The sequence below is a fragment of the Aethalodelphis obliquidens genome, unplaced genomic scaffold, assembly GCF_003676395.1.
Source record: "Aethalodelphis obliquidens isolate GAN/ISIS:26980383/991018 unplaced genomic scaffold, ASM367639v1 scaffold2, whole genome shotgun sequence".
In the NCBI taxonomy this organism is placed as follows: Eukaryota; Metazoa; Chordata; class Mammalia; order Artiodactyla; family Delphinidae; genus Aethalodelphis; species Aethalodelphis obliquidens.
In genome coordinates this window covers 18,951,722-18,979,108 of record NW_020837946.1, presented here as the reverse complement: position 1 = coordinate 18,979,108, position 27,387 = coordinate 18,951,722, and the positions used below count along the sequence as shown (strand labels likewise).

The window sequence follows — 27,387 nt, the reverse complement described above, 5'->3', positions numbered from 1 at the left end:
TCCGCCTGCTGATGCAGGGGACACGGGTTCGTGCCCTGGTCTGGGAAGATCCCACATGCCGCAGTGCGGCTGGGCCCGTGAGCCATGGCCGCTGAGCCTGCGCGTCCGGAGCCTGTGCTCCGCAACGGGAGAGACCACAACAGTGAGAGGCCCGCGTACCACAAAAAAAAAAAAAAAAGTATTTTAAGGGAATTCCCTGGCAGTCCAGTGGTTAGGACTCTGTGCTTCCACTGCTGGGGGCTGGGGTTCAATCTCTGGTCGGGGAACTAAGATCCCACAAGCTGTGGCGTGGCCCTTCCCCCCCAAAAAAGTATTTTATATTTTAATTTCATTAATTTCTCACTGATGATCATTTGGAATGTTTTAATTTAAAAACATTGCAAATAATGCCGAACATCCTTTTACATATCTTCTTGCATATCTTCTTTACATATCTTGCATATCTTCTTTACATATCTTCTTGGAACAACTTTCATAGGATAAAACTCTTTAGAAAAAGAATGTTGGTGTAAAGGATGTACAATTTTAAACTAAATTGATACTATCACTATTCCTCAAAAAAGAAAAATCTCGGGACTTCCCTGGTGGCACTGTGGTTGGGAATCCACCTGCCAATGCGGGGGGAAATGGGTTCGAGCCCTGGTCTGGGAAGATCCCACATACTGCAGAGTAGCTGAGCCCATGTGCCACAACTACTGAGTCTGCGCTCTAGAGCCTACGAGCCACAACTATTGAGCCCGAGTGCCAGAACTGCTGAAGCCTGTGCACCTGGAGCCCATGCTCCGCAAAGGGAGAGGCCACCGCAATGAGAAGCCTGCGCGCAGCAACTGAGAGTGGCCCCTGCTCACCGTTACTAGGGGGAGCCTGCGCACAGCAACAAAGACCCAAGGCAGCCAAAAATAAATAAATAAATGTATTAAAAAAAAAAAATCTCTAAGCTCCTACCAAGTATATGAGAGTATCTTGCCTCCCCTCACACTACTGCCAATGTGACAGTAAGAATCTGAATTTAATTACTGGTGAAGTTGAGAATTTTTTCGTGTTTATGGGCCACCTGTTTTTCTTCCTGAATTTCCTATATGTCCACTTCTCTACTGAATTGTCTTTTTTCTTACTGATTTGGAAAGTCAGTATTTATATATTAGCAATATTAACTCTGTCACTGTGGCTAAAGTTTTCATTTTTTCTTTTTTCCTTGTCACAGAGATCACTTAAATTTTTTACACAGTCCAAGTTATTAATCTTTTCCTGTATTTATTTATTTTAAAATTTTATTTATTTATTTTTATTTTTGGCTGCGTTGGGTCTTCATTGTTGTGTGCGGGCTTCCCTCTAGTGGCAAGCGGGGGCTACTCTTGGTTGCGGTGCACAGGCTTCTCATTGCAGTGGCTTCTCTTGTTGCGGAGCAAGGGTTCTAGGTGCGCGGGCTTGAGTAGTTGTGGCATGTGGGCTCTAGAGCGCAGGCTCAGTAGTTGTGGCGCACGGGCTTAGTTGCTCCACGGCATATGGGATCTTCCTGGACCAGGGCTCGAACCCGTGTCCCCTGCATTGGCAGGCGGATTCTCAACCACTGCGCCACCAGGGAAGCCCTCTTTTCCTTTATTGATTCTGGTTTTATGTCATACTCAGGAAGGTTTTTTCCATCCATATATTATGTTAAAATCCATTCTACCCTTCTAATAATACTTGTATCACCTTTTTTTTTACATTCAAATCTTTGTGATCAATGTAAAATCTATTTAGATGAAGGAGTAAGATAAGGATCCAGTTTTATTATCTTCTTAAATGGTTAGCTGGTTGTCCTATTTATAGACAACAATGTTCATCTAATACTAGTCTTTTTCCCATTCATTTCAAACACCATATATTATACTTCAAATGTTTCATACTTTTCAAAGTACTTTTATATTCATTAGCTTACTCTAGTCTGTAAAGTACATATTATCACTTTTGGGCACCTAAGGCAACTTAAACCTAAAGATTAAAACAACTTGCCTAAGAGTACAGTCCACAGCTAGCCACTCTAAAAGCAGTAATGACTTACTGAGTGCCTATCATGTGCCAGTCATGCTTTACATTAATGAGCTCTAATTTTTTATTAAGCACTGAAATTAAGGTGATAAAACATTCATTTTAGAGATGAGGAAACTGAAACTCAGTTATTAAGGGAGCTGCCCAAAACCACACAGGAAATAACAAGTAGAGCTAGGATTCAAACCCAAACCTGTTTAGGTCCAAAGCTCATGTTTTTCCATTATGCCATGTTGTTCAGACTCAAACTTGGGCCCCAGTCTACTGTGCTTTCCACTCTAATGCGTTTATTTATTTATTTATTTTTAAAATTAATTAATTTTTAAATTTTTGGCTACATTGGGTCTTCGTTGCTGTGCGCGGGCTTTCTCTAGTTGTGGCGAGCAGGGACTACTCTTCACTGCGGTGCGCGGGCTTCTCATCGCAGTGGCTTCTCTCGTTGTGGAGCATGGGCTCTAGGTGCGTGGGCTTCAGTAGTTGTGGCGCGCGGGCTCTAGAGCTCAGGCTCAGTACTTGTGTCGCAAAGGCTTAGTTGCTCCGCGGCATGTAGGATCTTCCCGGACCAGGGATAGATCCTGTGTACCCTGCACTGGCAGGCGGATTCGTAACCACTGCGCCACCAGGGAAGTCCCCTCTAATGCATTTAGAGACATGCTTTCCTTACACACATCAATTCTTAAAACAGTGATTCAATTAATATGATGGAATAAAACAAATATAGAAATACAGACATAATCCCTGATATATTCTAAACTTTCAAACGGTACTCAATTCCCTGATTCTAAAATTCAATATTTAGAAGACTGACATAGTTCAGATTTGGTAACATGAACACATAATGAATAGAAACCAAATGGCAAACAACCATAAAAAATTTTTTAAACAAGAAAATAGTGTATGAAATAGAGGTATTAATTAAATCCAAGCAAGGCAGCATTGCTACATCTTCATTTTTAAAATGTTTTTAATGTGTTATATTTAACTTAAAAAACTCAAAAGTTTGTCAACTATAAAATATCAGTAATAACAAACTACTGATGATGATAGAGCTGGAGACTAACAATAATAGTGGAAAACTCATTTTAAGCAACAGATTATTCCTCATTTTAAGCAACAGATTATTCCTAAAAATTATTCCAGATTATTCCTAAAAATTATTCCAGATGCCTATAAATATATATTTTTTAAAAATCAAAACATTTTAAATGAAAGGGGTTGGAGGAGGTAGGGGAATCTTATCATACTGTGTGATTTTTCTATAGTACCTTCTGTTTTCATAGCAAGAATAAAACCTCAGAATAAGTTTCATATAAAAAAGTAAGTATATAAGATTTATGTAACAAGGTAAGTTTTCCCAATTGTAATTTAAATCCTACTGCTTTTCTAGACACACGCTTTCGTGGAATCTTTAGGGTGTTCTACATATAAGATCATGTCATCTGAGAACAAAGATAAATTTACTTCTTCCTTTCCAATTTTATTTCTTTTTATTGCCTAAGTGCCCTGGCTAGGACTTCCAGTACTATGTTGAATAGAATGGGTAAGAGAGGGTATCCTTTCCTGTTCCTGATCTCAGCAGAAAACCTTTCAGTTTTCCATCATCAAGCTATCTGCTGTTCATATAAGGCATTTATTATGTTGAGGTAAGGTAGTTTCCTTTAATTTCTACTTTGTTGTGTGTTTCTATCATGAAAGAATGTTAAATTTTATCAAACACTTTTTCTGCATCAAGATGATCGTGTGGTTTTTGTCCTCCATTCTGCTAATTTGAATAATCACACTGATAGATTTTTTTCATATCTTGAACTATTCTTGTATTTCAGAAATAAATCCCACTTGGTCATGGTGTATAATTCTTTTAATGTGCTGTTGAATTAGGTCTACTAGTATTCTGTTGAAAATTTTTGCATCAATATTCATGAGGAATACTGGTCTACTACCTAGTAATATTTTTATAACTGCTAATGTCAGACCCTGGGAGGATTAGTGCTCACCTGCATTAAGTCTGTTTTGATGAACTGCATCTAGAAACAACCTCATTTCCTCTGCATCCTTACTTGGTACTTTATCAATAGACAAGAAGCTGTTATCTTGTAGAGTTAACATTAGGCGGCTTTGTTTTGCTCCACTGGGTCGAAGCACCACATTTTTAATGTTATGACTTAGCTGATCAACACAAAAGGAAAAGTATCATTAAAAACGAATTATAATGAAGCAGAAAAAGTTGTATAATGAATACTAAACTTTATACTTTCTAAGTTACACATTTCTTACTTTTTCCCATATTAATTTAGTTGTGTTTTTTTTTCCCCCCAACCAAAAAGAGTTTCCATTTTTGACACATTTAAATCAAAGATTTCACTTCTAGGAGAGGCAAACACATGCTATTAAAATTTTACACAGTAATCCTAACACTCTTGATTTTTTTGGTAGGAAACTGCATATTTTTAAGTATAGTTATAAAGTTATAAAAACTAATAAGTTAATTTACAGAGCCTTGATGGTTATACCATCACCAGTTTAGTAAGCCATATTGGATTAGAGGCTTTTTCTTTCTTTTTTTTTTTTTTTTAAACAAAAGCTTATAAAATATCTAGCAAGTGGTTTAAGCAGCTGCAATATAAAAGGATATACTAATCCAAACTGTAATCCTCAAAAGAATTCCACTTCTCAAAACATCAACATAAACCTTTACCAGCATTAGAACATTCTTTTTTTCTTTTTTAACTGTCTAAGCAAGGTTCATTTAACTTTCAATCACAAAGATCATAAGTACCCTGGAACTCCCTTAGCTTACTTCTACAACTCCCCAGAACTGGTTCAATAACTTGTCTTATACTCTTCCAGACTCTGGATATGTGCTATTAAGTGATAACTTTTGTTTTCTCTTGGTTGAAATTTTTCCAAGACTAAACTAATAAATCTTGCACTTTTTTAATATAAATAATTCCTGCCAACCAGGCATCCTTATTCTCTAACACTCCCCCTCAGCAGGCATATTACAGAGGTTTCTAAAGCTGCCTTTTGCTGAAGAGATAGCCTCTGAACAGCATAAAGAAAGAAGTAATAGCTTTTCACAATTTTTTTTAATTAGGGAGAACTGATCTTTGACAATTTTTAGATAAGAATGAAAAATGAGTATTACCAGCCTTAATTTATTTATTTCAAACTTAAATGACATTTTTTAAGCTTCAAAGTTGGTCTTAAATTCATGTCCTTGAGTAGAAATTCTATCATAAAACACAATAGCTAGTTTCAGATGCTTTAACTGCAAAATATTTAAATCAGCAGTTTACCGTGCAAAAAGGAAAAGAGACTGCATAAAACCATTATTTCAGTCAATATGAGAATAATCTTGAACTTTATCATTTCAACAACTGAAAAATCCTAGCTAGTCATACAATTTTAGTTACTACCCATATGGTGAGGCCTCTCAGCCTTTTCTCTAAGTCCAGATCTCTGCCGGAGCTCCAGTTTTCTTTACCAAATGCCTAGTAGATACCACTATCTGAATGCCTGACACCTCAGAAAACTCATCTCTCCCAATCCTCATGCCCCAATTCTTCCCCTCTGTCCCCTATCAAAGAGAAGATGAAAGGGACTGCCATCCACTCAAACCTAGGAATCTCCCCAGACTCTTTTCTCTCTCACCCCCCAAATCTAATAAATTAAATCTTGAAATCTCTTCAAATCTACCCTTTCCTCCACTTGCTTCTCCCACTGTCTTTTCCTTCGCTCAGGACTTTCATTTCTCATCTAAACTCTCACAATAACCTCTTACACGTCCTTATTCTCCCACTAGCTCTTGAAACAAAGTCATCTGCCTAGCTGTCAAATAAATTTAAACTTAAGATTCTTGGCTCCTTAGTATCTAAGTTGCCGTTAGTATGACAAACAAGATGCTTCAAGATCTGGTTCCTATCTAGCTCTTCAGCCTCTACTTCTGCCATTCACTCCCTACTGTGCATTTATTTTAAAATAATTTTCTGGTTCCCTGAGTGTTGATTCACACTAGCATGTTTGTCCATTATAGAAATCGCCTCCACCTTACCTCCACTGTGTCTGGCAAATTCCTATCTATCCTCTAAATCCTCAGAGCACAAAACATTTCCTTCTTTGTGTTACCTCAGTATCTCTGAGATAATTTTACAGCTGAGAATGTATCTGGTTACTCTTAAGCTTGAGAAGAAAAGTGTCTCATTCAGCTCTGTATTCTTAGCCCTTAGCACAGTACCCACCACGGTAATCTGTAGGTGGCTGACAAATGAATGCTGAATGCAAATTCATCTAGAACTGAGATGAAGGTGTAATCACAGGTAGATTCCTCATGCTTCTAAAGATCTATGTTTGTTTAAGTATTTAAATATTTACTCAGTGCTAATTTGGGATGAGGACTGAAAGACTGAACCTCTATTTGAAAAAAATCTTTCTTTAATTGAGATGGGCAATTAGTAGATATATACACCAGAAGATGTGCAGCAGCAAAGTTGAGTTTTGTTTTTGTTGGTATAGTCAGTTAGCTAGTTTATCAATGTTTATTGAGGGCCCACTATACACCCACCACTGTGCTACGTTCTGGAACTAACCAGAAAGATAAAACCTAGACCTTCAAGGTATTCATCTTCTAGGCCAGACATGGAACAGAAGTCATACTGAGCCAGGGCTCTCTTAGGTGGCCGACACTTAACTGACTAATCTGTGGTCTCCATTCCCTCTGCAAATGTAAAGACAAGGTCCACAACATGCTACGTGATCACAGCCAGTAGTGGCTACTCTAGCAGGCCTGCACCCTGCCACTCTCACCAGTGGAGTTGTCTGCTCACCAAAAGCCAATCTGTTTGTTCCCAAAGCTGTTTATGCTAGTTCTTCCTATCATTGTAATTACACAATTTAATTAAAGTTACTTAAAGTAAAGAAATATGAGTGCAAAAGAGATAAGTTGTCTCTATAAGATCCAAGTTGAAAGTCTGGGAAAGGCACGTTAGAGGTGAGTTACTAAAAATGTACTGTCAACTTAGGTGTGGGAGACCGAACTGTAAAACATCATTAAATCTGGAAAAATCTGATTGCCTCACAAAATGTCTTTAAGATCTCACTCCACTTTAAAGAAACTGAGACAAAATGACTGTGAAACCCTTGGACGTGTGGTGTGGCTTATATGAGAAGTAGGATGCAAAGCACTAATGGGAGGCCCTAAACTCAAAAGACAGGACTTGGCCCTACATCAAAAACTTGAGGGATGTTTTAAGTTAAAGGCTTAAGGAATGATTCAAAAAAAAAAAAAAAAAAAGCTAACACTAAATGGTGATGAATTTATCATATACGTTGAGGGGGGAAAAATAACTGAAGTTATCCTAATGTGGTTTTAAACATAGCTTAGATAGATAGTATCCAAACTCAGTTCCTTTCAGCTTCCTCCCACTAGTTTTCTTTTCAATAATGGTGACTACTTCCTACTCTTTATTATACACCATCAACCATTTTGCTGAATAATTTATAATATATACACCTAATAGTATTAGTGTCCTGGAAATAAGAAGCAAGAAATAGTAATCTAGGAGGGCTACCATGATACTTAGTATGGCACAGAACAGCTATTCACTAAAGGATGTGATTGAAGATCTATTCCAAATCAAAATTTGGTAATACCTGAAATATCCTTGGAATTCCTCCAGTATTGTAGTGAACTACTAGGCTGACTTTATTCTCTTTTTCCACAACTTCAAAGGATCCTTCTTTCCATTTTGTAATCCCAGTCTGCATACTTCGAATTCTGATAGGACCATGTATCTTCAGAGGAGACATACTTTCTTTAAAAATAAATTGCTTCTAGCCAAATTAAAAAATATATATATACCTTCACCTGACAGATTCTAAGGAAGAAAAATACAATAAAATAATAAGTTACAATTTACTAGTGATTAAAACAAGAGTTTGAAAGAGAACATTTAATGAACCATCTTATGTCCTTTTCTCCATTTCAATAAACTACCTCTTACTAAGTATCCTCAAAGGCTTTGGTTAGCTGGATGGCACAGGTAAGAAAAACAAATGAAGCAGTCACTGACATTCAGTGACTGAATTTACCCACCTTTTATTTTTTCTGCACATGTTCTCTCCTTTGCTGTGTACCTGTGTCCATTAGTGCCTAAATTTTGCATTTTGTACCATTAACAGCCATACTACTGCCACTAAAGGCAAGACAATCAGGAATACTAAAGATTCCATTCTCAGTGTGAGTGCCCATGGCAATATGAGCAACTTTTACCTTCCTTCATGATGCTAAAGGATCTTGAATTTCAAATATAAGTAAAAAAATATTTTCAGTCAGCTAACTCCATTTGTCAGAATTGAGTTCCTAGCAAAACATCAAATCATATCACCAAATAATTCTTTTTACCAGTTGGTAGTCTATGCATATCCATATGTGAATAAATAATAAACAACTGTGAGAATAATGAGTAATTAATTGTGAGACTAATCAAATTAGTTTAAATGAATAAATAATTGTGAGAATAATCAAATTAGTTTAACCTAAAGAATTATATTACTTCAGAAAATCATTTATTCTCTAGGGAAAACAGCCTAACAAAAAAAAACCCCTGTTCCTAAGATCCACCTACCATTTATGCTTAATATTACCATCCTTGGAAAGAATATTTACCAATTTTATCTTTGACAAATATTCAAATTTCCCAAGTGAACTTCTGATACTTACAGAAATGATAGAATGTCTAAGACTCTTCAAACCAGCTTACCAGATGTCAGCAAGTAAATACAATTACAGTAACAGCAAAAAATGTTATCAAATAGTGCGTGTGTTACACACATACACACATATATGCAATCATCTAAAATTAAAACAAAACTTATACTGTAGCCTTCAAATCTCTAAAAACATTGCCTTTAATACAGATTCTTGCTTATAATTTAATAAATTAAAAATCATTAAACTTTGCCTCTGCCTAAACAGCTCAACTAGAAAAGCTAAAAGTAGTAGTATAACTACAAAGGAAAAGCATACTAGATCTAGATATCAAGAGCCAACTCTGTCACTTACTAATTTGTAACTTACCTTTCCTAACAACTAGTTTTCTCAACTGTAAAACAGGAATATGAAAATGCTATAGTGTTGCAATATTAAATGAAATAACACACATTAAGCTTTCAACAGGCAGCAGCTTCAATATGAATGGAATTACTGTCCACTTTCTGAATTTATTCCTTGTCTGCAACACCTCTTTATCCAAAGATCCCAGACAAATAACTTGTTAACAAGGGTCACCAACTCACTGCCTATAGAGGCCAGGTAGGTGACACAAATGATTTAGGCAGGCAGAATATGAAAACTGCTACTCAAATCTAGCCGGTTTTGCCATGTAGAAAGTGAACCTAGCATTGCCAGATCATCTAATTCTTCAAGAAAATGACATCCATATTTTCTGTCAACTGCCCATTTTAAATTGTGGGCAATGAATTCAAACTTATTTTTTAAAGCCACAAATCAAACAAAACCCACCTGTAGGTAGAATACAGCCTGGGGAATCCTAGTTCAAGGCCTCTAGGTGCCGTACATCAAACAGCTAAGAATAACTTTAAAGAGAGATATGAAACTACTTTGAATAGTTAAAGGTATTATGCATTGTAAGTCCTCTACTATTACTCACTCATCTCATCAAATTTTTTGAGTGCCTAATTGTGGCCAGATTCAGATAGCATAATTGGCTGGATGTATGAATCCATCAAAGTAATAGAGGCCACTGCTGTTTACAGACCTGTTAATGTGACATTTTGCTCAAACTAGTAACTACAAAATCTGGGCCAGCAATGTGTTTGTAATGCTTTTTTTTACAATTAATAATTTGGTGCTTCATCTTTAGATACAGCCTTGAGATTTTTTCCACTCTGTCTCTCAGCACTGCCAAGAATATGTGCCCCTCTCCTACTCCAGTTGCCCATGCCAGAAACATGAGTTATCTTTGACTTCTCTCTTGATGATTATTGGTATTGGACTGGAAATGGAAGGTAAGGTTGTCATTTCTACTTCCATATACCTTCCAGACATCTTTATAGTGAACTTCAGGTCAAATCACATCACTCTCTTCAATATCATTCAACAGCTCCCCAATGCCCTCACAATTAAATCTAGACTCATTAACATGGCATAAACACTCTTCATGATCCAGGCCCTGCTTACCTCTCTATCCCCAACAAACCCTCCAAATCCAGCCATCTGAACTACCTACAATTTCCCTAAAAACGGCATATGTTCTCAAGCCACTGTACCTTTGCACACACTGCGGTCTACCTCTGCAGGATTTTTACCTACTCTCCCCATCCCCCCCCACCCCCTTTTTTTTCTTCTCCTGGCTATAAAATCAAAACTCAATTTAGGTATTATTTTCTCTAAGAAGGCTTTCCTAGCTATCTTTCACTTTTTCTCTCACCCCATATCCACACTGACAGCATTGAATGCTCTTCTCTTCTGTTGTACCCTGTGCTTACCTCTAGTAGAGCATTTACCATATTGTATTATAAACTGTCTATTTACCTCTTTGTCTCTCTCTAGCTAGACTTTGCTGTTTGAAGACAGGGAGTATGTTCTTTAATCTTTGCATCCCCACTGGGACAGTGTCTGGCACACAATAAACAAACTCATTATTCAAGAATAATGAACAAATCAACACTATCAACTTTATTCGATTTACTGTTAAAATATGCAGCAGCAGATACCAGAACCATAAATCCCTTTTATATGTCCGATATAGGATTATGTTTACTAAGCTCTCTGCAAGAGTATCACTCTGCACTGTATACCTCATCTTCTGAATACTACATATAGGCTTTTTCTATGTGCATCTGAATTTCTCCTAAATGCAAAGCTGTCCACATATCTTGTTAAGATTCAATGAGAGAAAAATCATTTATGAAAAACAAGAATATGCAGTTACAGAATGCATTATTAAAACAAAAAACATTAGTAAACTTGCCTAAACTGGAATTCATATAATTTATTGTTCAATGAAGAAACTCCACTTAAAGAAAGAGGTTTATCAAATTACCTCATCTTTCCTTATGTCAGGGTGCCAAATTAAAAGCGAATAACATAAAACCCAATTATCTTAAATTACCTTAAAGACCAAAACACAAGTAAAGGACATTGACCTTGAATTCCTCCAACAAAAACATATTTTTAAAAATTGGATTATTTAACAAGATTTGGAGATGAAGATTTGAAAGTTCAATAAAAAAACTTTATTGGTTACTTCTGTTTCCCTCTATATAATTCTCTCTATATGTAATACATGATTTCTCTAGATATAATTCTCACACATTTTGATGCAGAGTTTTGGTTTGTATAAAATTTTACATCAGATATTGAACATTTTCTTAACCATTTCTACTAGCAATCTCTCTTTCTTCTATGAGAAAAAATCTAAAAGGTACAGGACATAAAATTGGCAGAATCAATAAGATTTTTTCTTAATGCCTCAAGCTAGTCCATTATCTGCTCTTGCACTAAATGAATTAACTATATTTACTTTTGTACACTGATCATATTATCAGGGTTTGCCCTACCTGGTTAAGAGAAAGAACACTAAGTTTCCTTTTTGGTATCTAGCATGATCCAGTAACAGTTAAACTTTCTATGAACCTAGGACAAAGACAAGGTTTCACTGAACTCTGTAATGTTAATTCACTATCAAAGCAATATTAGGAAGACAAAGTACAAGGAAAACCAATTATTCTTTAAGTACATCCAAAGAGATTCCCCATTCCCTAAATTTCTTCACTATTGTTAAAATTACTGTTCAATTTTGAGCAGTCTATGAAAGCTCAATCAACCACACTGGCAAAAATGTTTCTATACCCTCTACAGTTATTTAAATGCTCATATTTTAGGTGCTTCTTTGAAAACATTCTTATCCAGAGGGTATTCTGTGGTTTAAGAAAGCGTGCTAAAGCACAAAACTATTACTACAAAATAGAAGAAAACTGTCAATTCTTGCCAGTTTGCATACTCTTGGAAACATATAACCAAAATAAAAACATTACTTACTTTTCAGTGACTTTTACTGAAAAACCCTATGTAATAACAATTCACCTTTATTCTGATCCTTGTGCCAAAGGCAATGCGCTCTTCTTGGGGAACTACTCATATTCTGCAGCTATGCCAGTTCTCCGGGAGCCATCAACTCAGCTAAAGAAAATGTAAGTGTGCCTTTTTTTAAAAAAATTCATTTACAGAATTAAAATTTTTATACAATTTTATACAACAAAATTTTGTTACAAAATTTTATACAACAAAAATTAACCTTTGACTACTTAAAAACCACAAATTACTTTATAGAAAACATTTAATGCTCAAGATACACATATACACACATACACATAATCAACAGAACTCTAGGGATATATCTGCTGTGGAAAATGAGGGACTCCAGGAGCACGCACCTTCATCAATTTGTGTCTTTTTTAATTTACTCCTGCTACATTTTAAAACTAAGAAGGCAATGAAAAAAGAATATATCCTTTGTTGACTTTATAAACATTGTTACATAACTGGATGTCTTAAATCTTAAAATACCACTTCCATGATGTGTTGATACAAATTTCAAAAGGTGGGTAAACTTGGCTTTTACTTTTCTTTCAAAACTATCTTCATGGGCTTGTTTCCCAAATTTAGGCCTCTCAAAGCCTCAACTTTCCCTGAAGCTCTACCCAAACATTTCTCACTGCCTTCTTGAATACTATAATGTCAACTTTAAACTCCTTTGTTCACTTGGTAAAAAATCATTTATTGAGCTACTCCAATCTGTTGGCACTGTGTTAGGGATACACATGTGAACATGACACAGTCCACGCCCTCTTTAAGAGACTCCCCAGACTTCCCTACATTTGTCCTTCCACTGTCATTCAGACAAAAAGATCTTAGCATCAGCTTTAACCTCATTCTCATTTATCTAAAACAGTCTTTCCATCACTACTACCCTAATTCAGAAATGCATCACTTTGCCATTCTTCCCACCTAATATTTATTATGCAACATTTACTAAGCACAGTACTAAGCACCATACATGCAATATCTCATAATCGTCACAACAATCCTAAAGGATGGGGATTATTAATATCTCTATTTTACAAATGAGGAAACCGAGGCTTAGAGAGATCAGGTAATTTATGCATGGTTACAGAGTCAGTAAGAGACAAAACTAAGTCTAGCACCAGAAGCCATGTTTTTAACCACTACCTTATCGCATCCCCAATGATTTGTAGCAACCACTTTCCAGTCTCCATTCTCTCAAGATTTTTCTATCCAATAAATCCTTTACCCTATAATACCCTTTCTAAAGGACTATTCTTTTTTATCTCTTACCAACTAAAGTGTGTCTCCTTAACTTTCTCTCTAAAGGGGGCAGGGGGAGGGTGGAGGGGCCCTGTCTTATTTTCTTTTGTACTCCCAACAAAATAACAGGCACTTAGTAAATGCGAAAATATGTGCTACTGATGCTAATACCCCTCCCAAACATTAAAAATTTTTTTTTTATTTTACTGTGGTAAGAATACTTAACATGAGATCTACCCTCTTAACAAACGTTTAAGTGTACAATACAGTATTGTTAACTATAGGTACAATGTTGTACAGCTTATCTCTAGAATTTATTCATCTTGCTTAACTGAAACTTTCTCCCAAACATTTTTAACAGCTCATCACTATCTACAAAATAAATCCAAATGCTTCTGTGTTTGGCACTCCTACTTTTAATTTTCAATTTCTCAACATAAATCCCGTTCTACACACACAAATTATTAAATTTTAGTATTTTCTTCCATAACTACCACCAACCACTTACTTAAACATGGAATTTTCCTTTATATAAATTTTTGGAAACCTCATCTTCACTGGTCTCATAGTTTAACCTGTTGTTAAAATATATAAACACTGCTCTGATTTCTAAGGGCTTTCTTTCCTAAAAAGAGCCATAAAACAAATGCACAAAATTAGTGTGGTCACTGAAAGTAAAGAGAGAAGTTGACCTAGATAAAGTTTATCTCCAATTCAAAGAGTCTAAAATCTGAATGATTCTATGACATAAGAATGGGTAAAATCATCCAAAGCTGGAAAACCCTTTGGTCTTTTGTGTCCTTTAATTTGTCTGCAGAGTGAAAAAAGATGTTTGTCATCAGATGACAAGAATATCAATAAGCTGGTGTTTCCCAAAGACATGATGCTTCTTATAGCAAGCTCCAATTTATTTATTCATTTAACAAATTCTTGAGAAATAGAAATGAAATAGTTCCTAACCCATATTCTAGTAGAAGACACATTTTAAATAATCACACAAGTAAATATATAATTAAAAGTTCTGAAAAATGGATAAAGTTCGGGCATGATGAAAGATTATAATAGGGTACCTGATTTAAGGACCGGGGTGGGTTTTTAAGCAGAGAAATGATGTGTTACTGCTGAATGGAAAAGTGATGTGGTTTGTTTGGGTCTGGGGAAGAGAGTGAAAGGAGCAAGAATGAAAGAAATTAGGACAACCAGACAGGAGAGTATTGAAGTGATTCGGCTTATAACGACAATTACAATAACATTGAATGCTCACTGGCTATTTACTCTACATCAGGTGCTTACCATGGTTATTTAATTTAATCCTCATAGCAATCCAATAGGGTGATTATTATTCCCACTTTACAGATGAGAATATAGGAAACATTAAGTCCAGGTGAGAGAGGACTGTGGCTTGAACTAGAAAAGTGCTAATGAAAATGTACAGAAATATATTCAAGACATACAATGAAAGTAAGAATTAACAGAACCTGAAGAGGGTATAGATACATGGGATGAGGGCTTTCAAGTTTCTACACTATGTAAATGGATAAATGGATATACCACTTAATGAAACAGGATACCAGAAGAGAAAGCATTTGCGTATGGAGAGAATTAAGACTGGTTTCAGACATGTTATATTTGAAATGCCTAAGAAAAAAAATCAAGTTGAGATGTCAAGCAGACAGTTAGCTATTTAGATCTTGAGCTGAAAACAAAGGGAACATGCTGGAAATAAAACTTCTCATCAATATACAGGTAGAATTTAAAGCACAGGGTGGAAGGGAAGAGTAAAAGGAGAACAACCTAGGACTGAACACAGATAACCATTTTACTCCATCAAACATCTCTCCCTATGATCATCGATTACTTTGATGTCAACAGGCCTTTCAGTCCTCATTCAACTTTACCTTTCAGCAGAATTCAACATTACTGATAACTTCCTTTACCTTTTCTACAAGACTTGTACTCCTCTATCCGATTACTAAACACCAAGAATCCCTCAGGTGCTCCATCCTAGGTCCCCTTCTTTTCTAGCACTGTACTCTCTTTAGGTAATTTCATCCACATCCATAGCTTCAATTACTATCAACATGACAGATGACATCTATATATTATATACGTTTACCTATATATCCAGCTCAGAGCTCTCCTCTGAGCTCCAACCCAGTATATCTCAACTGCCTACTTGACATCCTCTGATAGCTTTTCCTGTTAGAGACTTGTCAGACACTGCCACCCCAAAAAAGGTATTTACCCAGAGCCTAAATTTTGAAAGGATTACAAAACCACTACAGGTCAACTCTTCAGACAGAATTTTGTGGTCAATTATCATTTCCTTTCACGGATCATGACCTAAAACAGGTAAACCTGACAACCTGATCTGATGGCTATAGATGGGGACCAACCAAAGGCACTAAAAAATACAAATCATGCCTTTTAGTGAGAAATGGTTAGGAAAGAGAAGGTGAAGAACAGCCAAGAGAGTGAAACAGTATCATATCCCAAGGCCTGATGGACGTGCGGCAACGGAAGTCACCTGAAGAGATAGCAGGCCTCTCTAAGGGACGAGTGGCGGACGACAACAGCCCCTAGCAAAGAGGGGTCAGGTTCGGGTCGCGGAGGGAGCGAGTGACGGTAAAGACCAGGTCAAAGGAGAGGAAAAGCCTGGGAAAAGACCTAAGTGGAGTACCTGTGAGGCCAGAGGGGGCGTCGCGAGAATGGGGGCGGGCTGAGCAGCAGCGGGGCGAACTCCATAAGAGTGAACGCCAAGTGGGCAGACCGCACGGTGTGGGTGGGCCGGGGGAGCTAGGGGAGCCAGGGTTGGGGCGCCAGGATAAAAAGGCTCAGTTGAGACGCTCGCCGGGCCCACCTTACCTGTGCCTGCGAGTCCGGAGCCTCGGACAGGCCTGCCGGAAGCACGGAGTCCTCACGGAGGGGGAGGAGCCGGGGGTTAGGAAGGAAGGGACACCGGGCACGAAAGAGAGGGGCCGCTCGCTCCCCCAGTCAGGGAGAGCGGCTGATGGCGGGAACTGTGACCACACGCAAACACGCACGCACGCACGCACACCCGACGCGACCAGATGAGGCGCGTGCGCGCCAGCCTGAAAACTCCGCCCCTTCTACGCCCTCGCCCCGCCCCAGTGCCGAGCGAAGTCTCGCCCCAGCCCTGACCGTAGTACGCATGCGCACTTCTTACTTCGTACACTTTCGCCCTCCCACCGTTTCCCTCCTACTCAGCCCAGTTGGGCATGCGCACTACTTGTCCTCCTGGGACTGCCCGGCTTTTCCCGCCCTTCACTGGCCTCCGGAGAAGGGTCAGAGTTCACGCCCTTCTCTGGAGATACCTGCTCCAAGCCGGGGATGCGGGGACTAGTAGGTGGCGGATGTCCTTCCTGTCCTGAAACTTAAGGGACAAAGGACAAACTCTACAACTGTTAGCTCCAAGAGCTGGGAGGCGGGAAGAGGTTGTGTGGGCGGGGTCAGGGGTGAAAGGTCAGAGGGGCTGCGAAGGGGCGGAGCCAGCCGGAGGCGGATGGCGGCTGTGGCGGCTTATCTGCTTCAGCGGCAGAGGCGCTGAAGCTGGGACGCGGGTCGGGCGTGTCCGGCGGTGGGAGGAGAGCGGCGGCCGCTCCCAACATGCACAGTCTGGCAACGGCTGCGGTAAGTGGCTGGGCCGCCCAGCCTGGGCCCAGAACGCCTCCTCAGCCCGGCGTTTCGGCCTTCTTTCCTCGCTCCCTGTGTCGGGCTGCTCCTCCTGCCCTCAACCCGCGAAGCCCCGGCCCCCTTCCTCGCCGCGCTTGGCTGTGGCGGAGCCGGCCCCCACTTTTCTCGGCGGCCAGCTCCCGCGGCCTCTGACGCCGCGTAGCGCGTTCTTTTCTGGCCCCAGGGCCTGGTCCCGCGGCTGGAGCGCCTCCCTCGCGGCCCGGACGGGCCATTCATTGATTCATTTCGCTGACCAACAGTTTCAGGGCGCCAGTTCCGTGCTTGGCGTTGGCGGGGGCGAGGGGACTTCCGCAGTCCGCCTGACACTGCCCGTGCTCTTGGAGCTCCCTGCTTAGGCGCATCGCGGCGGGGAGGAAATGGCTTCTAGCTCAAACCACTTGCTTTACAGATGCAAAATCCGAGAGCTGGAGAAGCGAATAGTTACTATGTCCGACTGACGGTTCTCTGCGCTTAAAACCTTTTTTCACACATCTCATTTTACCAGCGTGATCTTTTACCAAGAAAAACAGATAGAGTAAATTAACCTATGTGAAGTAATCCTGTGGTCTCCCATTGCATTGAGAGAAAATCCAGACTCTTTGCCTTGGCCTACAAGGCCCTCTGAACGTTATGTTCCTTACCCAGGTTTTCAGTCTCTTCTGTCACTTGCTCCGCAGGCTCCAGCTACACTGGCCGCCGTTACATCTCTTCTACTTAACGCTTTTCCACTCCAGGTTGCATCTCTTACACACACACACACACACACACACACCCATGTGGGTGTCCGGCTCCTTTTCCCTCAGGTCTCTGTCTAAATCTCCCTAGAGCTGCCGTCCCTGACCGCCCTATTTAAAGTAGTTCTGTAACCCCCCAACTTTTCTCTGTTAGAGTACCCTTCAAAGAATTGATCCCAATTTGTAATTCTTGTATTAATTTACTTGTTTGTTATTTGTCCCCCTTTTGAGGTCAGGGACAGGGATCATGTGGATTCTGTTTATATGGTTACTCCAGTGCCAAGTCAGTTCCTGGCACCAAGTAAGGGCTGAAATATTTTGCTGAATGACGCCGTATAGATGAGGGAGGTGACTACTGAGAGCAAATAGCCGTAATGGGCAGACAGGATCTTGTGATTCGAGCATATTCTTCTGAATGCCCATCCAACTTTTTCAGTTTAACCAAGGTGAAGTGACTTAAGGAGAGAGTAATATACTGAAGTTGCACTACCAGGCAAAATAACATAAATCCTAAATAGAGGACAAAAGTTGCCTCAACTTTAAAGTCAGAAAGTGAGCTGAGTGTGACTAGGCTATAGACAGCATTGTCATTTCCAGGGCAAGTGGCATCTCTGCCTCCTGGCACCAAGTTTCTAAAGTGTTTGTAACTTTTCACAGAGAGAGGTACCTTTTATATATCTCTTAACTAGATGACTGCAATTTCCCCAGCTCTTTTGTTTCTTCCAGATTTTACATGTAATATGGGAAGAAGCTAGTCAGAAAATGAGGTTGTTGCTGGTAGGAGGGGGGCAGGTTAAACAAAGGATTCTGCTAAGGTTGGCTCATCCATCTCTCAAAATCTGATTGTCTTCTCTAGGCTTTGATACCAAGCTGCTCTTTCCCCTGTGCCTCCCCAGACTCTACCTATTCAGTTCCTTTCCAGTTGCTCCCTAATACATCTTTTGAACAGATATTAGAGCTGTGGTTCATTACTTAAAAACTCAGTACGTGTTTCTTCAAGTAAATTTATAGTGCCTTACCTTTATTTAGAAATTGAGCTTTTGATACTTTTTAACCTGTTATGCTGTTTGGACTACACAAAAGCTCTGACAAGTTCATTTGTACCACTCATTCACTGGAATATTTGGTTAGTGAATCTGAAGCAAAAAAAAGTTGAGCCACCTCTTTCCCAACCCTTAATGCCTTCCATTAGGCTAAACTGCCTGTGTTATTCTGATCTGGGTAAAGGGACGCTAATGGTATATATCCCTCACTAGAAATTGAGGAGTTAATAATACATGCAGCAGTGCCTGCAGTAATCTAAACAGCTTGAGAAGATGCTTACTTTTTGTCTAATGATGAAAATTTGTGTGTATCTTTATTTCTTTTTTTTAAAATAACAAGTAAATCACTTCAGCTAGGGAGATAGTACTATCAAAGGAGAATGTGATCACATACGAATGCAGGATGTTATTCACTAGATGGAGGAATTGAGATCATTTGGGATGTGTCTTAAATTTTGACTCTTTCCTTTAGTATTTTATTATGCCAGCAATTTGTAGTATAGTGGACTCTTCTCATTCTTTGCAGAATACATCTTAACATCTTCATTATTGCCATTGCAGAATGTAATTTCTTTCTCACATCTACTAAATAGAAACAGAAATACCCCACAGGATTGTTTTAAATAAGAATAAGAGAGTGCTCAGTGGTTGGCTGTGTTCATTCATTGGTTAAAAGACTTGCTCCCAGACTTCAGCCTTGGGACTCTAATTCCTGCCTCAGCAAAGTAACAAATCACCTGTTATGGACCTTGAAGACTGCTTCAGCTTAATAGTACCACAGATCTTCACATACAGTGGGTCTTTTGTAATGAATGTTATACTGGTGATCTAAAACAGCCAAATGTAAACCTTTAGGAGATGCATTGGGTATGCTTCGTTTTTTGTTTTTTTTCCCCACTAATTTCCAGTGGCAATTCTGACATCCTTAAACCCTTGCTTTTTCCTCACTTTCCATGTAACCAGCAGCTGCATTAGTCATTTTATATCTCTTCGCTGAAGCAGTGCTAGACCCCTCCTCTTTGGCAAGTAGAAAGAACATTAAGCACTCTGAAGGATCTAATTCAGACAGCTGTCTCCTATTGAAGATTTAAGCAAATTAACCAACTTTTCTTTGTTTATTCACTTCCATTTTTAAAAAGTTATTTTGAAGAACATTCTGGCCCATATATTATAAAGATATGAGGATAGTTAAGCTAATTTAGTGTTTCCCTTTGGCACTATTAAGAAAGGTGTTTTCTTGTTATATCATCATTATGTAGACACCCAAAGCCACGTGTTGAGTCATCTCCAGACCAGAAATAATCTCTATTTCAATCTAATTCCATTTTTTATTCACTATCATGTATTCATCGATAAGAAAACCAACAGCTGTTTTGGTCCTCGAACATGAAATTTTATTGATAGATTTGGCCATTTTCTGTTTAAGAGAGCCATCAACAACAATTTTTTAGTTTACTCAAGAGGGGGGATCATATTTCTTTCCCATTTATGGGTAAATGTGGATCTTTTCTAAGTTCTAAATATCTTCTTTTCACATTCTGTTAAGATTTTTCAGAAGTGGAAGACCAACTATCAGTACCCTGTGTTAGTGACACTTGGAGTTAACCATTGGTGACTCACTTTGATAAATGTCTTAAGCTTCACTGAAAGAAAAATGTTACTTGAAATACATTTTCCACATACAAACCAATAAACAGGAAGGAGGAGAATGAGTCCCTCCTAGTTGATAGTACAGACATTTTTTAACACATCTGTTAAAAGGAAAGGACCACTGACTCTAAGTAGGTTATAGCTAAAAGTATATAGTTACATGTAATTGATCTTGTTTTTGATGTTGGAAGTGTTGAGGCTGATAACTAATAGTTCAAATCAGACTTCTCATAAATGACTTTGCCTCTGGGTATGTTAATTGAACCCACTATTTACTCAAATCCAACTGTAACAGAATATCAAACTTAAACTTCTGTATTGGGTTCTTAAATAATTTCTTCAACTTGGAGGAATATTTGTGATTTCAGTCCTATAGACAAAGTAGGACTCACTGATTCTAGAGAGTAGACTAGAGTTTCAATGTAATTCTGCCATATACTTGCTTGTGTAAACTTCAGTATATTAAACCTCCCTGAACCTGTTTCCTCTTAGAATTTTGAGAATAATTTGAGGTAATCCACAGTGACTGGCACATAGTATTTCAGTAAACATTGCCTCCTATTAAAAGTTCTTAGAAAAAATCAAACCTAGTCTATAGTAGAGGGCTGGGTGTGGGGTTTTCTGAAAGGAGTATAGAGAATTTGGGGGGGATAATGGAATGTCCAGTAATGTATCTTGATTGTGGTGGTGGTTACTTGGGTATATAGGTTTCTCAAAATTCATTGAAATGTACACTTAAATGGGTGCACTTAAAAGTTGTGTTGTATGCAAATTGTACCTCAGTAAAATTGATTTTTTTTTTTTTTTTGCGGTACGCGGGCCTCTCACTGTTGTGGCCTCTCCCGTTGCGGAGCACAGGCTCCGGACGTGCAGGCTCAGCGGCCATGGCTCACGGGCCCAGCCGCTCCGCGGCATGTGAGATCTTCCCGGACCGGGGCACGAACCCGCGTCCCCTGCATCGGCAGGCAGACTCTCAACCACTGCGCCACCAGGGAAGCCCAAACTGATTTTTTTGTAGCCAGTTAGTTTAGTCTCTCACTTGTAACTAAAGAAAGAAATTTTTGAGATTTTAGAGCTGAGACTTTGATAATTAATTTAGTTCCCTCATATAACCAATGATAAAATGGAGGCTTAGAAAAGTAAATGATTTATTCTAGGTCACACAATGGTAAAAATGGCAAAACTGTTTTGAAGCCACTTCTAGCTCCCAATCCAGTGTGCATTCCAGTTATGTACTTGTGTAGTTACTTGCAAATCAAGGTCTTTTTTTTTTTTTTGGTGGTACGCGGGCCTCTCACCGCTGTGGCCTCTCCCCTTGCGGAGCACAGGCTCCGGACGTGCAGGCTCAACTCAACCACTGCGCCACCAGGGAAGCCCTTTCTTATTATTTTTAATTCTTTTTTGGCTGCACCACACACGGCCTGCAGGATTTTAGTTCCCCGATCCCTGGATCAAACCCGGGCCCCCTGCAGTGGAAGGTCAGAGTCCTAAACACTGGATCACCAGGGAATTCCCAAGGTCTTTCTTATTCTTAAACTTGACAACATGTTCTTAATTCTAGGTCTGTAAAAGGGGTACAGGCAGGATCTGTGAGTTCCCTGAAATTATGTATAAATTTTAGGTAAAAATAAATTATGTGCAAAACAGTTTGAAATTGTGTATTTTTCTGAGGAAAAGATCCAGAGATTTCAATTCAAGAAATGCTACCCTCTGCTTTTGTGGTAGTATCCTGCCGTTATTGCTAATGTGTTTAAGTTAGGTAGTTTCCAAAAGGGAAATCAGATAAATTTGCTTCTCTACCACTGGACGGTGTGTGCTGGTAGATTGTATCAGCCACAGCCTCAGAAATGTATTAGTAAATTATAAATTTAAAGAATTATAGCAATTGAACTAGGAATCTTTAGAGGTAATCTTTAAATAGAGAATTGGAGGAGGAGGAAGTCTGCCCACCGTTTACTCATAGTTCCATCAGTTGTAAAATGAGGATTATAACCACGGTGCTGTGATCATTCAATGAAACCATGCTTTTTAAAAGTACAATACAGGGACTTCCCTGGTGGCACAGTGGTTAAGAATCCGCCTGCCAATGCAGAGAACACAGGTTTGATCCCTGGTCTGGGAAGATCCCACATGCCGCAGAGCAACTAAGCCCCTGTGCCACAAGTACTGACCCTGCACTCTGGAGCCAAGCCCGCGTGCCACAACTGCTGAAGCCCTCGCACCTAGAGCCCGTGCTCCGCAACAAGAGAAGCCACCACAATGAGAAGCCTGCGCACCACAACAAAGAGTAGCCCCGGCTCGCCGCAACTAGAGAAAGCCTGTGTGCAGCAACAAGCACCAAACACAGCCAATAAATAAATTAATTAATTTTAAAAAATAAATAAATAGGGCTTCCCTGGTGGCGCAGTGGTTGAGAGTCCACCTGCTGATGCAGGGGACACGGGTTTGTGCCCCGGTCAGGGAAGATCCCACATGCCGCGGAGCGGCTGGGCCCGTGAGCCATGGCCGCTGAGCCTGCGCGTCTGGAGCCTGTGCTCTGCAACGGGAGAGGCCACAACAGTGAGAGGCCCGCGTACCGCAAAATAAAAAATAATAATAATAATAATAAATAAATAAAAGTACAGTACAGTTCCCTCTTTTTCCTCATCTACCCACCCCCTCTTTTACTTCCCACTCCCTTTTAGGAAGGCATCAATTTTCAGATTCTAACATTTTTGTGACAGGTGTGCCTAAACGATCTTTGGGATTCAGAAGGAGAGTCAGATGCATTTGGGGTTTTTATTACCATCAAGATCTAGTAAGATGCTGGAGTTGTGCTTTGGGGCTTTATTCAGGGATGAAGTCCAAAGTATTTTATCAGTCGTCTGGTAATATAAGTTAATATAGAAATCAGTGTGTAATTCAAAATGTAAATATATGGGAATTCCCGGGCGGTCCAGTGGTTAGGACTCGGCGCTTTCACTGCCGGGGCCCGGGTTCCAAGATCCTTCAAGGCAAGCAGCACGGCCAAAAAAAAAAAAAAGCAAAAATACTTCCTTTTTATTCTCCAAAATAACTAACTTCCCTTGTGTGTTATAAAATTACTTGTTAATGTTGGTAGGGAAGGGGTGTGTGTGTGTGTGTGTGTGTGTGTGTGTGTGTGTGTTGGTGGTTATCACTAGCTGAATCATGCCCATCTGAGCCATGATTTGACATAGGGAACTATGTCAAACTATTTCACTGACTTTTCCCATTAAAATGATGGTTATTAAGTACCTCATAATCTCAATAAGTAGAGAATTTCTCTTAGTATCAATGATATTGTTCATGGGTGTTGATTGTTTTTCAGATTCTGCTGAACTAACAGCAGTAACATTTTAATTTTTGTCTGAGATTTTTATATATTTCCTATTTCTTTTGTCTAGGTCACAGGAAATAGTTTTTTGGAAAGTTGTGTTTAGATCAGACCTAATCTTTCAGGCAAGTGAGAAGCAGCATTAGCAAGGCAGTTAAGAGTATGGACTCTGCTGCCAGACTACCTGAATTCAAATCCTAGGCTTTGCCACTTAACTTTTAAATAACGTCTCAGTTTTCTCATCTATGAAATGAGGGTGGTAATGACAAGTATTTATTTAAGACAGTGCCTGACAGAGTAAGCACTATGTGTGTGAGCTCTCACTTTTATTTTAAGAAATAATTGTATTCATCCGATAACAAATAGGTATTCAGTGGGTTTAAACTAACTCCTCCTATTAAATTTGGGGCAAAATTCATTAGGGGTGATGAAAAGGAGGGTCCCTACCTCAGATATTTCCTGGTACCAAACTGCCCTAACTGCCTTCTGGTTGTTAGAGTGGCTGCAGAACTCATCTCTAAGCTTATACCTGAGGGCCACATTACCACCTACCTGACGTCCATAGCTCTCTTAGAACTAAAGTCCAATGGAGGCTGCAGAAGTTGGAGTATTACTGGCAGCAGGTTATCATGGCCTTAGGGACCCAAGTAGGCACCAGATATTGACCCTCCAGAGTGCCAGCACCACTCCAGGGGCACGATCTCCTCTGCTGTAGTCAAGCCAGCTCTGGAAACATATGTGGAGATAGGACCTGGTGTTCAGAAGCCACAATATGCTGACTGGTGTCTACCAGTGCAGCCTGGCGTTGTTCACCTAGGGTTCCCCAGGACAGGATAGGGTACAGGGTGCTGGGTACAAGTCACAAATTGGCTTTAGAGAGGGTGATGGAGTCTACTGATGGTGGTGTCTGGATGACAGGCCTCTAGGAATGAGTAATGACTAATCAGGGTAGACACTGTATTGCTGGAGCATTGTCTGTGGGGCCCTCTTTAGGATTGTGGGTCATCCAAGAGACTGTGGGCAGGAAACCCAAAGCTAAAATTTTAGCCCTTGTTTCTACTGAGCTTTTAAGGTGATGTAATACTCTAAATGTAAACATATCCTATCTTCTGGTGGGAATTACATTTCCAAAAATAATTTTTAAAGTCAAGGGCCTATCTGTGGCAACATAGAAAAGTCAAGTGCTTGGACCATACTGTTTTTGCTGTTGGGAGCGGAGGGCAGGAAAACTATTCCTTCTGCATCATTTAGGAGCCTATGTTTTCTTGAGGTGCATCACTGATGGGAATTACAAAGCAACTTTTAGCAGATTACTCTGAGGCACTTAAAGAGGACTTAAATTACATGGTATTTTAGTCTGTTTAGCAGAACACCTTGTGGTTCATTCTAGCAAGCAAGAGAAATGATAAACGTTAAACTAAAAGCTTCTAATCAAGCTTCCATTTATAGAAGGCAATTGTTCAGCTTGAGTAAATGTGACTACTACTCAAAGTCCATCTTAGACTTCATTCTGTTCTTCAGCAAACACAGTTTTCCTTTTTGTTCCTTATTTTTATATCTGTGCGATGGGTAGGTCATCATTCTATCACACTAAGGTGTAGTGGGAACATGTGCATAGTGTGAGAAGCTGGTGTAATATGGTTCAAGAAAGATTGGAATATGCAACTTTTGTACTTGGGTGAATTGAGCAAGTTAATTCCTCTGAGCATTAGTAGTTTCATCTGCAAGTGTAGATCCCTTTTTTCTGTCTACCTACCCTATAATTCCTCATGGTTTGGGGGGAAATTAAGTGAGAAAATATTGGGCTAGGGATGGAAATCACCATGAATTTGTTAGGACTTTAGAGCCAGAAATAGCAATGGTTATCATTTTTCTAGTTTCCCATCTTATCTTCCAGATAAGAATAGTTAAGGGACTTAACCAAGGTAACAAGCCTGTTTGACAAATGTGAAGAATTATAGAAGTGCTCAAATTTTTTGGAATATTGAGATTCTTTAGCACAATAAAGAAAGCATGTTCTGTTTATATAGTCCCTACACGAGTAAGGAATGAATGAATCTCTGAGGGGTGGAGGTACAATATGTATAAGAATCATTAGAGGGGGGAGTTTTTCCAAATTACATAGATTTTCTGCTTCATGGAGGGGGATGCTGGAATTACTGGGGAAGGAAGAGCAATGTGGGGGAGGGCTTTTACTTTCAAAAACCATCATAGGCACATGGTTAAAAAAAAGAGTTTAAACTATATGCAGAAGATTTTATTGTATACAATGACAAGTAGGTCTCCCATATAGATTCCAACCTTAGAGGTAACTACTGTTAACAGTTTCTTATGTGTACTTCTAGAAATGTTGTATATAAATATATAAGAATATATGTGTGTGTTAATGGAAGCGTATATGCTGTTCTGCACCCTTTTTGGTTTTTTTTTTTTTTCTTATTTAGTATCAGCACAGTATAGAGCTAACTCTTTTTTAAGGGGCTATGTAGTATTCCATATAAAAATGTACCCCTGTATATTTAACCAGTTCCTTATTGATAGATGTTGATAGACTTCAAGTTTTCTGCTTTTAAAATAGTGGGGCAGTAAATATTCTGGTATATCTTCAGTACAGCCCAAGTAGACCTGTAGGATAAATTTCTAAACATGGAATTATTAAAGAGTGTGTGCCTTTTAGATTTTGATAGATTTAATTCATTTACATCAAGTATATGTATTTAGAAAAGCTCCCCTAGTATTTACAAAAAATATGTTCCCTCCAAAGGCTACTGCAGAGTAAGACTTGATTTGACTCTAATGAAACTCACGTTTACTTTCTTGTTTTCACTTGAAGCCTGTGCCTACTGCACTGGCTCAGGTGGATAGAGAAAAGATCTATCAGTGGATCAATGAGCTGTCCAGTCCTGAGACAAGGGAAAATGCTTTGCTGGAGTTAAGTAAAAAGAGAGAATCTGTTCCTGACCTTGCACCCATGCTGTGGCATTCATTTGGTACTATTGCAGCACTTTTACAGGTGGGTATATATCCATGAGTTGCATGTCATTCCTGTTTATCACACTTGTATCTCTCTGCCTTTGCCCAAATGATTATGAAAACTTTGGTAGGATGTTTTTTTTCTTTTTATTATTTTTTAAAACTTTATTTATTTTTTAATATAAATTTATTTATTCATTTATTTTTGGCTGCGTTGGGTCTTCATTGCTGCGCGGGGGCTTTCTCTAGTTGCGGTGAGCGGGAGCTACTCTTCATTGAAGTGCACAGGCTTCTTATTGCGGTGGCTTCTCGTTGCAGAGCACGGGCTCTAGGCGTGCAGGCTTCAGTAGTTGTGGCATGCAGGCTCGGTAGTTGTGGTGCACGGGCTTAGTTGCTCCGTGGCATGTGGGGTCTTACTGGACCAGGGATCGAACCCATGTCCGCTGCACTGGGCAGGCGGATTCTTAACCACTGCGCCATCAGGGAAGTCCTAAATTTTATTTTTTTAATTAGTTTATTTATTTATTTTGACTGCACTGGGTCTTCATTGCAGCACGTGGGCTTTTTGTTGTGGCATGCGGG

The 27,387-nt window shown here is 39.3% G+C and overlaps 2 protein-coding genes across 7 annotated transcripts in view; one reads left to right on the top strand and one right to left on the bottom strand.

Moving 5' to 3' along the window:
- Window positions 1–16,407, bottom strand: part of USP37 (ubiquitin specific peptidase 37) — an 88,975-nt gene extending 72,568 nt beyond the window's left edge. For 2 of the 6 annotated variants that reach the window (XM_027121460.1, XM_027121482.1), the window contains exons 1-5: window positions 16,244–16,406; window positions 12,092–12,232; window positions 9,551–9,624; window positions 7,681–7,904; window positions 4,026–4,197 (exon numbers count right to left, since the gene is read on the bottom strand). In XM_027121460.1, coding sequence (XP_026977261.1) covers window positions 4,026–4,197; window positions 7,681–7,836 — 328 coding nt within the window. In that variant the 5' untranslated portion in view covers window positions 7,837–7,904; window positions 9,551–9,624; window positions 12,092–12,232; window positions 16,244–16,406. Of the gene's footprint in view, window positions 1–4,025; window positions 4,198–7,680; window positions 7,905–9,550; window positions 9,625–12,091; window positions 12,233–16,243 lie in introns of all 6 variants that reach the window. The other 4 variants (XM_027121478.1, XM_027121472.1, XM_027121467.1 and 1 more) reach the window with 4 other exon arrangements.
- A 226-nt stretch (window positions 16,408–16,633) lies between these two features.
- CNOT9 (CCR4-NOT transcription complex subunit 9) overlaps window positions 16,634–27,387 on the top strand; it is a 28,313-nt gene continuing 17,559 nt past the window's right edge. Inside the window, exons 1-2 of the mRNA XM_027121452.1 lie at window positions 16,634–17,029; window positions 26,666–26,845. Of these exons, the coding sequence (XP_026977253.1) occupies window positions 17,006–17,029; window positions 26,666–26,845 (204 nt within the window). The 5' untranslated portion in view covers window positions 16,634–17,005. The remainder of the gene's footprint in view (window positions 17,030–26,665; window positions 26,846–27,387) is intronic.